General features: G+C 44.1%; 1 protein-coding gene across 1 annotated transcript in view; it reads right to left on the reverse strand.

Moving 5' to 3' along the window:
* EHD4 (EH domain containing 4) overlaps positions 1–14,948 on the reverse strand; it is a 68,303-nt gene that overhangs the window by 38,188 nt on the left and 15,167 nt on the right. The window contains exons 2-3 of the mRNA XM_016144895.2: positions 13,316–13,492; positions 4,689–4,786 (exon numbers count right to left, since the gene is read on the reverse strand). Coding sequence (XP_016000381.1) covers positions 4,689–4,786; positions 13,316–13,492 — 275 coding nt within the window. The remainder of the gene's footprint in view (positions 1–4,688; positions 4,787–13,315; positions 13,493–14,948) is intronic.

Here is a 14,948-nt window from a genome sequence, read left to right on the forward strand (position 1 = left end):
AGTAGTTGGGAACACACTTGCATTCATGCCAGGTCCAGAAATAAATCCTAGATGATGTTTAGGTTCAGCAAGAAATAAACAGTATTTTAGGAAGCAAAGAGTCCAGAAGCCAGAATAATAAGAGATTGAGAACGCAAATACAGATGTGTGCATAAACGTGTTCCTTTCTCACCACATAAGAGTAAAAAATTTGGATGCTGTCATCAGGGACAAAGAATGTTTCTCAAAATGAACTGACTCAGATTTCACCCACCCACTTCAAGAAAATAATCTTGAAAATCTTAAGAATCCAGGCATTCTTTTATTGGTTACAAGAAAAGAATCAAGAAAAAGTTTGTAAGACTTTTAGGTAGCTATTACTTGATTAGAATAAAATTATGATAAATATAACGTTCTTATTTCTGCTTGATGGGTTTTTTTTTTTATTAAAGAAATGATTTAAATTTTTTGATGGGAATTCTTTATGTTAGCCAAGAGAGCTATGGTTTAGTAACTAAGCTCAATTTTCTGTTCCTAAAAATTTTCTGCTAGCTGTGAGTAAACAAAAGAAAATTTGAAGAGTAACAGGTTTCCTTATGAATTAGCATACTAAAAATTGCTCCAAAATCAATTACTCTATTGGCTTTTATTTACATTGCAGATTTAATCCCCTCAAATGCTGGCTCTGGATTCTGGATTTATTCTGGAGCACACAGCAGGGAGGCAAAGAATGCAGTGACCTGACTTCTAGGGTAAGTGTTAAGATTCTGCTGATGAGAAGGCTGTGCTAAGACACATTCTTTTGGTAAAGGTCATTTCTAACATAAGAGTGAGTTTGCCAGGTTATGCCTCAAACCTAACACCTCATGTTGAAATGTCAAGTGTTTCTTCTCATCACCTGTGACTTTGGCTTAGAAAAGAGCAATGACTGTGAAATGCCATGTCCTCCTTTCCCACTCTACTCAGCACAGAATAAAAAGAAACCAGGCTTATAAGGTCATTAGAGAGAAGCCTGAACAAGGAAGAATGGTGGTCACAGGTGAGCTGAGACATGTGACTGAACCTCAGGTTCAGGGTCCCCAGTTTTGCTTTCATCACTGAGGCATCAGGACTCTTTTCTGAAGATACACCCTCACTAGGACATCTGGTCCCCAGAGCTCTGGGATGCCTGGGCAATGCGCTGGAGGTACCTGCCAGTGATGATGTGATTGATACCAGCTCCCCCAGTTCAAGTCCTCCTTACCCATTCAACCTTCAGCAAAGCAGTACAATGCTCTACCCCTCATGCCCCACTTGCCATCTGCCTTGTCTCATGCTGATGAGGAGAACTCTGTGTTGAAGATAACAGGTCTTGCTGGAGGTACTCAGCAGTCACCACGCACTCACCACCTCCTCCTGCAGACGCGCTGTTTGTCCAGCATGCTCTCAGCCTGGGCTGCACAGCCCTGCAGGCTACAGGGTGGACTGGATCCACACTGCGGCTTCAGGCTTTAGCATTCTCTGAGCCTGTTCTCCAAAAGTGGCATCTTGTCAACAGTTTTTACTCTGTCAAGCTCAGTCACCTATTTGCTCAGCAGCTGGGCAAAGAATTCTCACAATTACTAGAAGGCTCTGGTTTCCAGGAGGAGTGAAGGTGAGGGGGTTTCCTTGGCCAGGGCTTAGCTTCTGTTTGCACGTGATTGTGTGCAGGTTTAACTTAGATAGCAAAGCTTAAATGATAAGCATAGTGTAGACACACAGCAAGGGCTCAACACACGGTGGCTGTTCTCATACCACTATCGTGAACACACACTTTGAGGATATGCCTTAATTGTGCAAGAGGGACCTACTTGATGATACTGCTCAATTGCACTAAGGGACAAAAACAAGGGAGGCAAAGCTCCACTGGTCAAGTCAATGCGGATGTTTCAAGTGTTCTGTGAGGGTCAAAATTTGTACCTCTTTCCATGCTGACATAAATGAAGGTGGCGCTGTGATTTATGAAGCTGAAGGCATCGAAGCAGATATGAGCATGTGTGAGAGTGTAGTACTGTTTGTAATAGTTTAAGCGGAAGCCTCTTTAAAACAGTACATATTCTCTGGGGTTAGTGTGTCGGAACTGTCAGCTGAGTGACTCCAACCACCACGGTGTGATACTCAAGCTTAGAAACCCTGGCTGCATGCGTAGCGCTGTCACTGGCTGCAGTTCTTGGTCCTTCCTCACCGGCTGCTTTGTCTGTTAGGATGGCAGGGCCTGGCCGACTGGTTGGAACCATATGTGCTATTTCTGTGCATAGGATGTGAGTAAGTAATGTCACAGTAAGTCAGACCAGGATATGAGTCAGATTATTCTAAAGTGTTAAAAAGAACTGATCTTCAAAGCATCCTAAAAGGATCATGCCACATTACTCTGCTGTATGGGAGCTACAGTTTGAAAGACATTTATAATTACTAAGCAAAGGAGAATCCCTGAAGGGTGTGGATAATCAGAACCAGCTAAACACCTACCAATGAAAAGCAATGGATAAGGCTGAAGCTAAAATGCAGAGGTCTTAAAATTTAGAGATAAAAAGAAATATTTATCACAAGAACCACATGTTTCTCCAGCATGCTTCAGTTAGACATGTAGAAGTAGTGAAATGGGCAGCTTGGAAAAGCCGTGGAACGTGGGTCCGCTTTATTTTCCTTTTAAAACAAAATATTTTATCTGCAGAGCAACTTTCATGGGGCCAAATTAATGGTCCTAAAGTGGCTCTTAAAAAAAATTTATTGGCAGTGAGGCATAAATATACAAAAAGATATCTTTCACTATTTGTAAGAGTGAAAAATTATGAATCATCACAATATCCACAAATTAAATAAACTATGTTTTGTCCCTTTGATGGAACCTAAGCAGCTGTTAAAAGGAATAAAGTAATTTGAATATAGGAGTATGGAAGAATGATGTCTGAGGGAGATTATTATGGAGAAAATCGAGTTGTAGAAAATGTGCATGGTAATTGCATTTCTGTTAAAAATGATGTGTTGTACATGTATAGGAAAAAGTCTCTAAGGAGCCAGAGAAAACCATTAAAAATTGTTATTTGTGACAGAGATTTTTGTATACCCCTATTCAGTGTTTGAATCCTTTATAATAAACATTACTTTTATAACAGAAAATAAACCATCAAAGATATTTATGAGAAAAGAGTAGTATTAACCTGACTTTTTCTGTAACTGCAATGTTCTTAAAGGCCTCAGGGCAGCCTAATGGCCAACCAAGTCCCTGAGCGAATGAGTGAAGGCACAGCCAGCAAGGCTCTGGGGGAGTCCACGGAGGCTGCATAGTCAGTGCTTCTGAAATGCCATCAGAAAGGACGGTGTCAGAGCAAGGAAGCCCATTATGTACCCCTGCCATGGTGCCCTTGCATTCTAGCTCTTTCTGGCCTCTGTAACTGTGCTTCTGCTTCAGGGGCGCTGAGGGAGTTTTCACCGTCTGGCCATAAGCCATGGCTGTGACCTCAGAAAGGTTACTGCTCAACCTTGGCACGCTAACACTTCTGAACATAGTTTTGCTGGCTTGCTAGTCAAGGGGTGGTGAAGAGTTATCAGTGAGAAGTGACAGCAGCACTTTATCAGTTACATCTTCTTCCTCATCCCAGCAAAGCCTGGAGGAACTATCTTGTTTTAAGGGCCAGGGTGAAGGGAACTTTACCTGTGTCTGTGACCACAGGAATCCATCACAGTGCCCTCCCAGTCAGGAATTTCCTAAGTAAACTGTCTTCTGCTCTGCCCCAGATGGCCCATTTCTCTAAAAGGGTGGGAGAGAGAGCGGGCCCATTCGTTTAACCACAGGCAAGGGGCTGGAAACAGTTACTGCCTCAGCCTTGTCTTCTGAAGGCTGAAGAAACCCAGACATCACTGTTCTCCAGAAGCATTTTCTATTCTCCAACGATCTCTGAACACCTCACAGTCAATCTCTCCTTCCCCACCCCAGAGCTGCCCTTAGGTAGCACCTAGTCAGCCTCCAGATTCTGGCTCAAATGCATGCCCTCTGGGGAGCCTTTCTCAACACCCCAAGGCCAGACCGGGTCTCCTTATACATGACACACAGTCCCCATCTCAGAATGCTTATCCCAGCTCTCAATTTCCACTTATTTCTGTGATAAGTTGATTAATGTCTGTCTTCCTCTTTAGAATGTTAAGCTCCTTAAGGGTGGAAACTGCACTTGTTTTTGCTGAGCCCCCAGTTCATAGTACAGAGTCTGGTGCCAAGCAGATACCAATAAAGGCTTATTCAATGGAAGGATGCTGCAGAGGCAACTGGGCGGAATATGTGCCAATGGGGAAGGGAGAGCAGCTGCAAAGGCCCCTTCCCCTTGTCACTAGTTTGCCTCCTTTATTTTTTGACATATGTGTCCATGTGAATGGTTAGCCAGTGATATGTCTCCTCTTAAAATCCGAAGATTCATCTGAGGTGGGTCCTAGTAGTAGATGACAGTGTTTAAGGGAATTAAGAGGCTATGGCCAAGGCTCTGGCAAGTTTCTCCACTGAAATGGCAGAGCCTTTGATGCTATGACTTCTTGGTTACTTCTCGGGGACTTTTTAGCTCTGTATCTTGGGGCTGCCCAGGGATGCTTAGGATGTCCTGGAGCATGGAGAGAATTTGATGGGGACAGAAACCCTCTGCCAACAGCAGAGAAAGCATCGGCCAACACTGGGTGAGCGGTGGGGCGGGGTGGGCACTGACCTCGGCTGATGCGCTGCTTCTCCCCAGACAGGATGCCAGGGCTGTCAATGATGCTGATGCTCTTCAGGACCTGATTGGGCAGCTGGGAGCACATGAACCTGGAAGAAAGGGATCAAAGGCGGGGTCAGAAATTGCACTAACTACAGAGCTTCATGGCCTCTCTGGGCTACTGAATCATCTGTGGTAAAGCGGGGCCTTGGAGGGGGTTGTTGGCACCCCTCACTTGTGCTACAGAGACTAGGTGCCAGGAATGGGAGGGTGTGCTGGCACCTGCTGCTACGGGCCACTGAATCCTCTACCGCTAATTATGATTTTAGCTAACATTTATTGAATACTTAGGTATTTTACAACATCATCTCATTTGTCCCTCATTTTAACCTCATGAGGAAGAAATTACTATTAACCTCGGAGAGGTTAAGTGACTTGCTTAGCGTCGCTCAGAGCTGGTCTTTAAACTCAGGTCAGCCTGACTCCAAAGGCCATCTGTCTCATCTGTACCTCCTCCATGCTGCCCCTCTGCCAAGTGTCCCCAAGCTTCTCTCAGAGATCCCACGCCTCCTTCAGGGTCACTGCCACACTGGGCTGAGCATCCTGAGTTCCTTGTCCAGCCCCTGCCTACTCCTGATAAGTCAGCAGAGGTACTGGGTCTGTTTTCACTGTCTGATGACCCGTGACTCAGCAACCCACCTGATGCCCACTATGGCTTCAGGCTCAGGGTGGAGCAGGTACCTGCGGGCAAACTCCCCAAATCCTTCAGGTGCTTCTGAGTCTTGGGGGTGCCCTAAAAGGGCCTTGCCAAACTTCTCCAAGCCTCCTCCCTTGTCCATCACTTCCCCGATACTACCTCCTCCTCCTTATCTCGCTTCCCCTGAGGTCCAGGCAGAGTGCAGTGGGAGGGAAAGTGTGGCCTGTGGGTCAGCAGACCTGGGTTCAGGTTCAGCTCAGCCTTTGCCAATAAATTGCTGTGGGACCCTGGACAAAGTCTCCCCACTCTGGGCCTCGGTTTCCTCATATATATAAATGGAGACACTTAGACCAGGAGCTAGTGAGGTCCTTTTTAGCTCTAATGCCGTGTAACTCTAGAGTGGCAGATGGAAATGCTTTGTTCCCTCCAGCCCAGGTAACAGAGCACAGGTGGATCTGTTAGGCACTTGCATATTTTAGGGAGGAAACTGCAGAGTGCCTCTCCTTTCCTATATTGCCAATGTCTGTGTGGGCAGAAAGCTTGAAAACTCTCGGTGAAAGCTCAATTCATCCGCTTAGTGGAACTGGTGGGATTACTCAGAAAGTAAATATGCTGGGAATGCAGGACAGGGAGGCCTGCCCAGCCTTCACAGTGCATGTGTGGACAGCACAGACGCAGAAAGGACGTGGGAGCAGCCCGATGGGCAGGGGTGGACAGCCCTGAGCAAAAGGTACAACTACTGACATTTTGAAATAACTTTATTTGAAGGTGTTAGGACAAGTTTCTTACGTAATCTTTCCTAGATTTTCAAGTCAGCCCGGGAAGCTGTAAGAAAGATCTGATCATTTTATAGCTGGAAAAACTGAAGCGCGAAGCAGTTATGACATCTTGGGGTCATGCCGCAGATGCACGACTGGTTGGAGACTGCGACCTAACAGTTCTGATGTCAGTTGAGTAGAACCCAACCCATAAGCCCGAAAAACTCATAACGTGAAAAATAAATGGTCAAGTTAATTTAAGTGAAGCCCTTCATCCCTGATTTTCTCCAGCCCCTCCTGTACCTTGAAATAAACCCCACTGCCCAATACTCAGAGAGCAGATCTGTGAGAATAAAAGGCACTGAGATCACTAAACACTCTTTGTAATTTCACAGTGCAAAACCACCACATTCGATTCTCTCGAATTGGGGGTAGGAACGGGGTTCTGAGCATGTGTGGTGGACCACATTTCTTGTCAGTAATGATTCGGCCTCTTAACACAGTCCCATCCTTTTTATCGGATGGCTGGAGACATCTGGCAATGCTGAACAATTGCACATATGTGGAACTACTTTATGTAAAGTATTCCTGGGGGAGGCTGATATTTTTCCAAAACCAAAAGCTCACACTCAATATCAATATTTCTGAAACGCAAGACCCTTGGATTCTAGCGTGAAGTTAACAGAGGGATTCAAAAATTTACAAACTGTCCACTTCCTCTGCACGGTGGCATTGCAATAACTCCCATGGCTCCTGACACAACAGCAGAGGTAGAATGCGTGAGCTACAAAACAAGATGCTGTCAGATGTGCTGAAGTCAGCATACCATAGACAAGGGAGCAGGCTGAGGGGCCAGGAGAGTAACTGCAGAAAAAAGAGGAAGGGGAAGAGGGGGGTGAAGAGAGGAAGAGAAAGGGGGGAAGAGGGAGGAGAGGGGAGAAGGGGAAAGGAGAGAGGGAGGGAGAGGAGGGGAGGAAGAGAGGGAGGGAGAGAGAGGAAGGGAGTGAGAGAGGAGAGGGGAAGAGGAGGACACTAATATTCTAATTCAAGGAGAAAGGGGAAGAAGAAGAAAGGGGAAAGGAGGGGGAAGGGAAGAGGAGGCACCCCGAGAGGGGGCAGTTGGGGCAGTGTGAAAAGCTGGGCTCCAATCTGGGGAAGAAAACACATATGGGGGGATAGGGAGCACAGAAGGGAGTATAGAACACGAGTCAGCTTTGAGACCCCTTATATTTTCTAAAATATACTGTAATCAGAAAAAACCCTAATGCAATGTTGTTAAAGCAATCCTGTCTTACTTTTATGCTGTAAGAAAGGAAGGTGACAAGCAAGGTTATTTGCTTTGGGTAGATCACAGTAAGCTGTGGGTCAGGCCTTCTCTTCCTATGTGTGTCTGCTGAAATGTTTCCAAGCACAGATTTGCTGTCCCAAGATGGATTTCCTACTACCTCCCGGAGTGACTGACATGAAGTGTATCCATGCTTTGCCTTCTGCGTTTCACATGGAACCTGCAGACATGTGCTGGTTCAGCCCAGGAGCCTCACGTAAGCTTTTACGAAGTATCCCTCACCCAGGGCTGACCTGATACATTTTATTTTCTGAAAATATTCCATTTCAATAACCAATATTTTAAAAGAACCAGGCAATATCTTAATAGTGCTTTTGATTTCCAAAAAATGTAGTGATGTGTAGTAGTTAGAGTAATAATAAACTGGCGCAAACATTTGTGGACCACTTACCGTGTGTCAGGCACTGTTCTACACACTTTCCATACACGTTAAGTCAATTCTTGACACAACTTCAGAAGTAGGGACTTTGTGTCATTTTACAAAGGAGGAGACTGGGGTACAGAGGGATCACAGACCACAACTTGCCAAGTCACATGGCTGATAAGTGACAGAACTGGGATGCTAATCCGGCAGTTCTGACTCCAGAGCCCAGGTTCTTAACTATTAGGCTGCTTCTACCAGTCATGCATTTGAACCACCACTATGGACCTTCATCACACAGAGGGCAACATCTTGAAACAAAGGACTGGCACGCCATAGTCCTGAACTCCCCACCCAAGAGGCCCCCACTTGTGATTTGCTCTCAACCCAATGGTGGAGAGTGGGGCAGTGAATAGGAGGTAAAAGATCCAGGCTCTGGGCATCTTCTTTATTCACATACCCTATTACTTCCTGCAGGTCTCTGAGCAATTCCACCAGCCTGAGGACTCCCAGATTGTTAGGTTCAAGTAAACCTATGCTTCAATGGAGACAGTATAGAATTGTTTCAAAGCACCTCCTTTGATAAGAGCTCACTTTACTGATAAGACTAAGACCAGAGAGATTACACACCTTCCTAAATTGGCACAGTAAATAACATACAGTATACAAAAGACTTTGACAATTAACCTGTAATAATTATTACATGGTCTTACCACACATAGCTGATATAACCTTCCACTGCTCAGGAGGAATTTAATTTCACATCCAGACTATAAAAAGCCGGTGGTTGCCCCTTAGATTGAATCGTACAGAATTACCACTTTTACAAGTGACAGATGATTGAGTATTGGCAATTTCACGTTTAGGTTCAATCTAAATATGTACTTTTCTAAATCAATCAAGCCTCTTTCTTCTGACTTCTGGGGGAAAGCCTTGGGAAAAGCTGGGTGCAATGCACCACTGCCACTGTCAGGAAAATATGTCTGAACCCAGGCAGTAAAGCTGTTTTTCTGGACTGTCAGGCAGGACTGTATGGGTAGCTGCCAATAAAAAACAATGGTTTAGTGACTTGGGAGCCACCACAACCCTGAGGTTAAAGATCAAATGGAAGAGCTTCAGGGAGTTTATTATGGACAAGCACGCCATACACAAAAAACTAATTAATCTCTCAGGTAAAAATAGATTTTTTTTTTTTTTTTTTTTTTTTTTTTGCTGGTGAATCAAGGTGATTCTTGGCAAGAGACTGTTTTTCTTAATTTCTGCAGCTAAATTAGCTGGTGGAGCCAGCATGTGTCTGGATTAATGTTGAATAATTGTATTAAGTCAGTTTTTAAAAAATTCCCAATGATACTAAGTAACTATGAAATATTCCTAGTCTAAAAAAAGTCTATTTAATGAAACTTCATTTAATTACACAGATGTAACAAATAGAGTATCAATCCAAACACACACACATGTATTCTATTACTGATAAATCATTACACAAATGTACAACAGTAGTTTTTTTGTTTTGTTTTGTTTTGCTTTTGAAATCATCACTATCATCAGGCCTGGCTAAAATGACAGGAGCACTGGAATACTGTTCAGATTCCTTTAGCTGAAAAGGAAGTTTCAAAATTTCAATTCCCAAGGCCAGCAATTATTTTTAAAAAGAAGCAGAGGCAATTAAGAAGTAAATGAGATTAAGATTTTTTTCTGTGGAAGACTACAATTTAAAATTATACTAGATACTAAACTAAAAACAATGTCTGTAGCTATCTTGATTTGAAAAAAGACAATTTTAGAAAAGCAGATTGAGGGAAAAACATAACATTCAATTCAAAAGCAGACTGCAGGGGGAAATGAGAAGCCAATTCTCAATCAAAATACACTGTTCTCTCCCAGGACTTGAGGCCTGAGGGTGCTGTTGCTCTGTACATCTCCTTCTCTGTGAAGTGGAACTGCTTCCTGATAAAAGACGCTGAAATTTCAATAGCCACCTTGTCATGGAGCAATTCCAAAACCGGCCAGCCCGGGAATTCTTCTTGGCAGTAAAGCAGCATGGTGGAGCTGCAGAATGTCACATTAAAGTCGTTCCCATAGAACTCTTTTTGTTTTGGACTCAACTCCTTTTATTGTTCAAGTAGGGAATTTCTATAATTTGAACTTTCCTTTTTGGGAAGCTGTCTTCTTTCTCAGAAGTGCACTATAGACACCTTGTTACTTTCTTAAAAACTAGCCGTGGAGAATGAGACTCAGGGTCCACTGGTTTGCTTAATGCTTCAAGGCCAGTGTTATCCTCTAGGCATCTTGGGGTCAGATGCCCAAGCTAATGCCCTGTAATGAGGGGTCAGGGCAAGGGGCCCTATCCCAGGGGTAATGACTTGTGGTTGCTCAGTAGGTGGAGAGGAGTTCACCACAGCAGAAAATCAATTCTCTTTCCTACTAAATGTTGTATTTTGACCTCATTCCCAGAAAGTATGCTATGTAAAATGAAGTTTGCCTACCTTTAGAGCAAACCTGCTGATGTTCCCACAGGGATGCTAAAATTACAGACACACATTTGAATGTCCTACACTAATTGACTTTCTTATACAAATACTGGGTGAACAGCAGTACTGTCTGTAGATACAACTTAATCATGCTGTTTATGCTTAAGTATTTTATTAATGTATATGAGGTACATCTCTTAACATGTGAGCCTCACATATACACAGCCACCAGGATGGCGAGAAGGACAGAAACTCCTCTTTGCCAGTGCTTTGTGAGGTTGAGGGTAGCTGACAGAAAGGAAGAAGAAACCTGAATTCTAGCCCTGTCTCTGTCTTTTCTTGGGCAGGTCATTTTACTTCTTTGCTCCCGTTTTCATCATCTGTAAAATGGCCACAGCATCATGTCTTATTAACCCTGTAAAGACAGTGTCTATGAAATTATTAATCTATGATGTGGGGCATCATCATCTTCATCATTGTTGGTGGGCTATATTAAGGACAGCCTTCAAAGTCAGATAGGAGGCAAGAGGCAATGGTTCTTAGTCCAAACATTAAACCATTGGGCAGCTCAGTAGAACAGTCACTAGCATGGCCTATGGGACAGAAGGCCACTAAGCTGAGTGACCCTGTAGAAGTTAAATTAATCTCTCTATGGATCAATCCTTCCTCTAGACATTGGGGACAATGGTAGCACCTATGTCACAGGGTTTTTGTGAGGATGTAGAGCTAGAATAAAGTTTAAAACAGTATCTTACACACAGTAAATCCACATAATTATTTGCTATTATTTTTGTACATATTCTGAATTCAATTAACACTTAATTAACATATAATGCATGGATTATTTTTAGCAAACTTTAAATTTTGACATAATGAACCTAGCCATTCAAAATCTTTCTTGAACGTGTTTCTATACTCATCTGCTTTGGATTTGAAAAAAAAAATTTTGTCAGGAAAGTAAGTCATTTGCCAAAATAAAACGAGCCAGTAGCCACTCTGCCTGGTTTTTCCCTTTGAATATGGACTTCAAGAAATGTGAACTTGAAAAAAGTAGCAGCTTATTCCTTTCTTTTTTTTTTAGGCGAGGCAACCTCACAGATTGCAAGGACCTTGCCATCTTACAATCCTTTACTTTTTATTTTTTACGCCTACAGCACCTGGTCTTCCTAGCTGGTCTCCCATCCAAGTACTCTAACCAGGCCCAACCCTGCTTAGCTTCCGAGATCTGAGGGGAATGCAGTTTATTCCTTTTTTAAGCCTTTTTTAGGCAAACAGACAGTAAGACCAAGGGCAGTGGTAATGAAACCACAAGACTCTAGGCAGCCTTCCACAGATAAGGATGCTGTGCCCTACACTTCCCAGGACCTCTGGAACCTTCCAGGGCCAGTCTTGGGAGAGAAAGCCTGGCTATTGCCTGCCCCGTGACCATTGCTTCCTGGCAGTCCCTGAGGGAGGAGCTTCTTGACTCGCTTCCCCTCAACTGTGGTCCACTCTGTCCCAAGAGACCCTCTGGCATTCTCCCACTCGGGGTTGACCCCTACTTCTCTCAACGCTTTGGTGCCAACCAATGCTGCTCTGGAGGGGAGGAGTAAACTCCTCTTAGAGGAGAGAATCCTGCAGGTGGAAAAAAAATCACCTGGACAGACAGTATCCTGCAAATCACTGTCAACAACAATATGAAATTTATATCTACATCATCGACACCTTTCTATTATCCTACTGCTGAGTTTCCTCGTTGCTATTTGGAGGCTTTCTTTCATCTGTAATAGAAGCATTAAAAAGCCCTTAAAGAAGAGTATGGGTTCCTAAAGAATTTAGTTTTTCAGAGAAGGCACTTGTGGAGGTTTCCTGGGTCGTCGTCGGCAAAGCCACTGCACAGCACCCCGACACAATGATCATGCCACAGTCCTTGTGAATGGAGCCCCCTGGAGTCGTACAATGAGGTACATCAGCCCTGAGACAACAGCAGTCAGCTGGGAGAATACATTCCTACTTTTTTAAAAACATATAAAGAGGAGAAGCACAAGTCAAGTCTCCTGTCTGTCAGCTCTAGTCCCACCTCTCCCTGGCCCGGTACCTCTCACAGCCCAACCAGTCTAGAGCAGTAGACACATGAAAGTGAGGATGGAGGGGCGAGGGAAACAACAGGAAAGAAGAAAGAGAAAAGGTAAAAAAAAAAAAAAAAAGGCTAGGAGTGGCAGAGAAGAGGAGAGGGAGGTGACAGCAGAGCACGTCTGAAAGTGCAGCGCTGTACCCAGGAGAACCTGCCGCCTTGTTCTCGCCCCTGCACCTATTTCACTGGGAACTCTGTGAAAGGTTATGGGGTAGTGCAAATTAAACACGTCTCCAGTGAAGGCAGACCTCAGCTAGCCTACAACCTCACATCTATAAAACAATGATCCTGTAACAAAATTAACTTTTTGTGTTGTTTTGGCTCTATTTTCCCTGACCTTCTCTAGTGTAGAAGGAAGCAAGCATGGGAGTAAGAAGCATAAGGGGACAGCTAGGGAGGTGAGGTAGTCCTGAAATAATCAACGGACTAAATCTGGTGTCAAGTGAACCTCAGGGGTCCTCTGGGCTGAGCTCTCGGTGCAGGAGGCCCCCAAGCACATTATGCCTGAGAGGTAGCTATCCAGCCATCATTTAACATCGCCAGTGATGGGGAGCTCACAACCTCACAAGGCAACTTAATCTATTTCTGGATAATAATTCAGATAATAATCTGAAGCTCAAATTATTAAGACTCTGTTCCTTATACTGTGTGGCCTTATAATGTCCAAACATTGGCCTTAGCTCTGCCCTCTGAAGCCACCCAGGATAGATGTAAATGATCATTTCCCACGAAAATCTCTCAAATACTTGAATATAATAAGCTTATTCTCTATAACTTCTCTCTCCTAAGACGGACACACTCTGTTCTTGTTTTTGAACCTTTACATGTAATTGACAAAAATTCAAAGAAAAGTTTTAATAACCTGACCAAAGATGACAGTTTGTTGGTCCTTACCGATTCAAGAAAGCATTTCCAAAGCGGCTGAGCTTTCGAAATGGCTTTTTGGGGTCCACGACTAAAGCATTCCCTGGGGTGCTGCCCTCGGTCTCCCCGTGCATCACAGCGATAAAGGAATCAGTGGTGGGCTCTGGACCAATCCTCATGCCTGGGAAATCCTGCTCCAGTAAGTATCTAGAGGGGGGGAAAAAAAAGAAACAGCATGTTGTCACAAAGCAAGAGGCCAGAAAGCTTCCTGGGTCTACCAATTTTTAACACAATCACTTAAAAATATGGAACTATAACCTCTAAGTAAAGGAGAATGGCATTTCACATTTGTAGCATACTTTAAAAATAATTATTTGTTAACATTCTGTCTGGCAGAATTGCTACTTGGCATTTTGCTCTTTTGCTAATAATGATTTTTCAAAGCCTAAAATCTACAGACTGATCCCCCACCCCACCCCGCCCCTCTGAGTGTAAGAAGCCCTGTGAACGAGATCAGACATCTTGCAGACTGACTAGGCCTTTTGAAAGTGTGCCTTTGCTCAGCACAACAATTCTTATTCATGTTTCCATTGGTGCAACAGACACCAATCAGCCCAGAGAAGCGTACCCAGCCAGTTCCTATGCATCCTGGAAGACCCAGCTCAGGCCCAACACCTTTAGAGAAGTGTCCCTGCCCCTCCAGCACGTTGGGGAGACCTCCTCTGTGGGTCCCAGGTACCCTGTGCCTGTGGCCAGCATGGTGGTTGCCAAGGGTACTGTACTTTTTTGCTTGTGGGCCCCTGCAGGCAGGCCCGTGTCTGTGGCCAGATGCAGTTTTACAACTGCTCTGGGATCTCTAGTCTGATGTCATCATCAGAAAAGCTAGAATTCAAGTCCAGATCACACTCCTCCCACATCTGTGGCCTGGATCATGCTATAACAGGAAGCTTGGGGGAGAGGCAAAGGAAGAAGAGACAACTAGGCAGAGGGGCCAGGGCTTGGAAGAACAGCAGCAACCAGTGTCACCAGGCTCCCTGCAGCATACACAGTTCCCAACTCACAAAAGGCTTAGGTCCAAGTGTTGGTTTGAACCTTGCCAGGCACGTTCCACAGTATTAATGTTAACTGCAATGGTTGGCTTGCCAAAACAGCCTACAAAAGGCCACACACAACAATAAAATAGACGAGAACTGATTTCTCGGGAAAGCTCAGTGTTGAGTTCTACCTTGGGTGGTTCTCTGCAATATGGCTCCTTCTCAGCACCTTCTCAGGCCCGGTGGGGAGGTGGGCATGTGAGAATGGGGCTCAGGCAGGGATGGAGGGCTGTGTGGAAGCTGTAGTTAAGCACTGAGTCCCAGTGGGGCAATAACTCACACGGAAAGGTGTGTAAGTCAGACCATCACTGTCAAGGAGTGCCTGAATTGCTTCCTGATGGTTCATTTCTATAAAAGCATAGCAAATCCCACGATTTTGGAATGACAGGAGTTTCAGTGATACATCTAAAGTATGAAATTGTCTAAAGAAGATCAGGTGTTTCTTACTTTCAAGTTAATACTGTAATAGAAGCTAGAATATGCTAAGTAGCAATGCTGCCAGACAGAACATTAATAAATAATTGTTCTTTAAGTATGTTGCTAATGTGAATCAGTTCAAACCAAAAGAT

This window comes from Rousettus aegyptiacus, unplaced genomic scaffold (assembly GCF_014176215.1).
Source record: "Rousettus aegyptiacus isolate mRouAeg1 unplaced genomic scaffold, mRouAeg1.p scaffold_m13_p_3, whole genome shotgun sequence".
Lineage (NCBI taxonomy): Eukaryota > Metazoa > Chordata > Mammalia > Chiroptera > Pteropodidae > Rousettus > Rousettus aegyptiacus.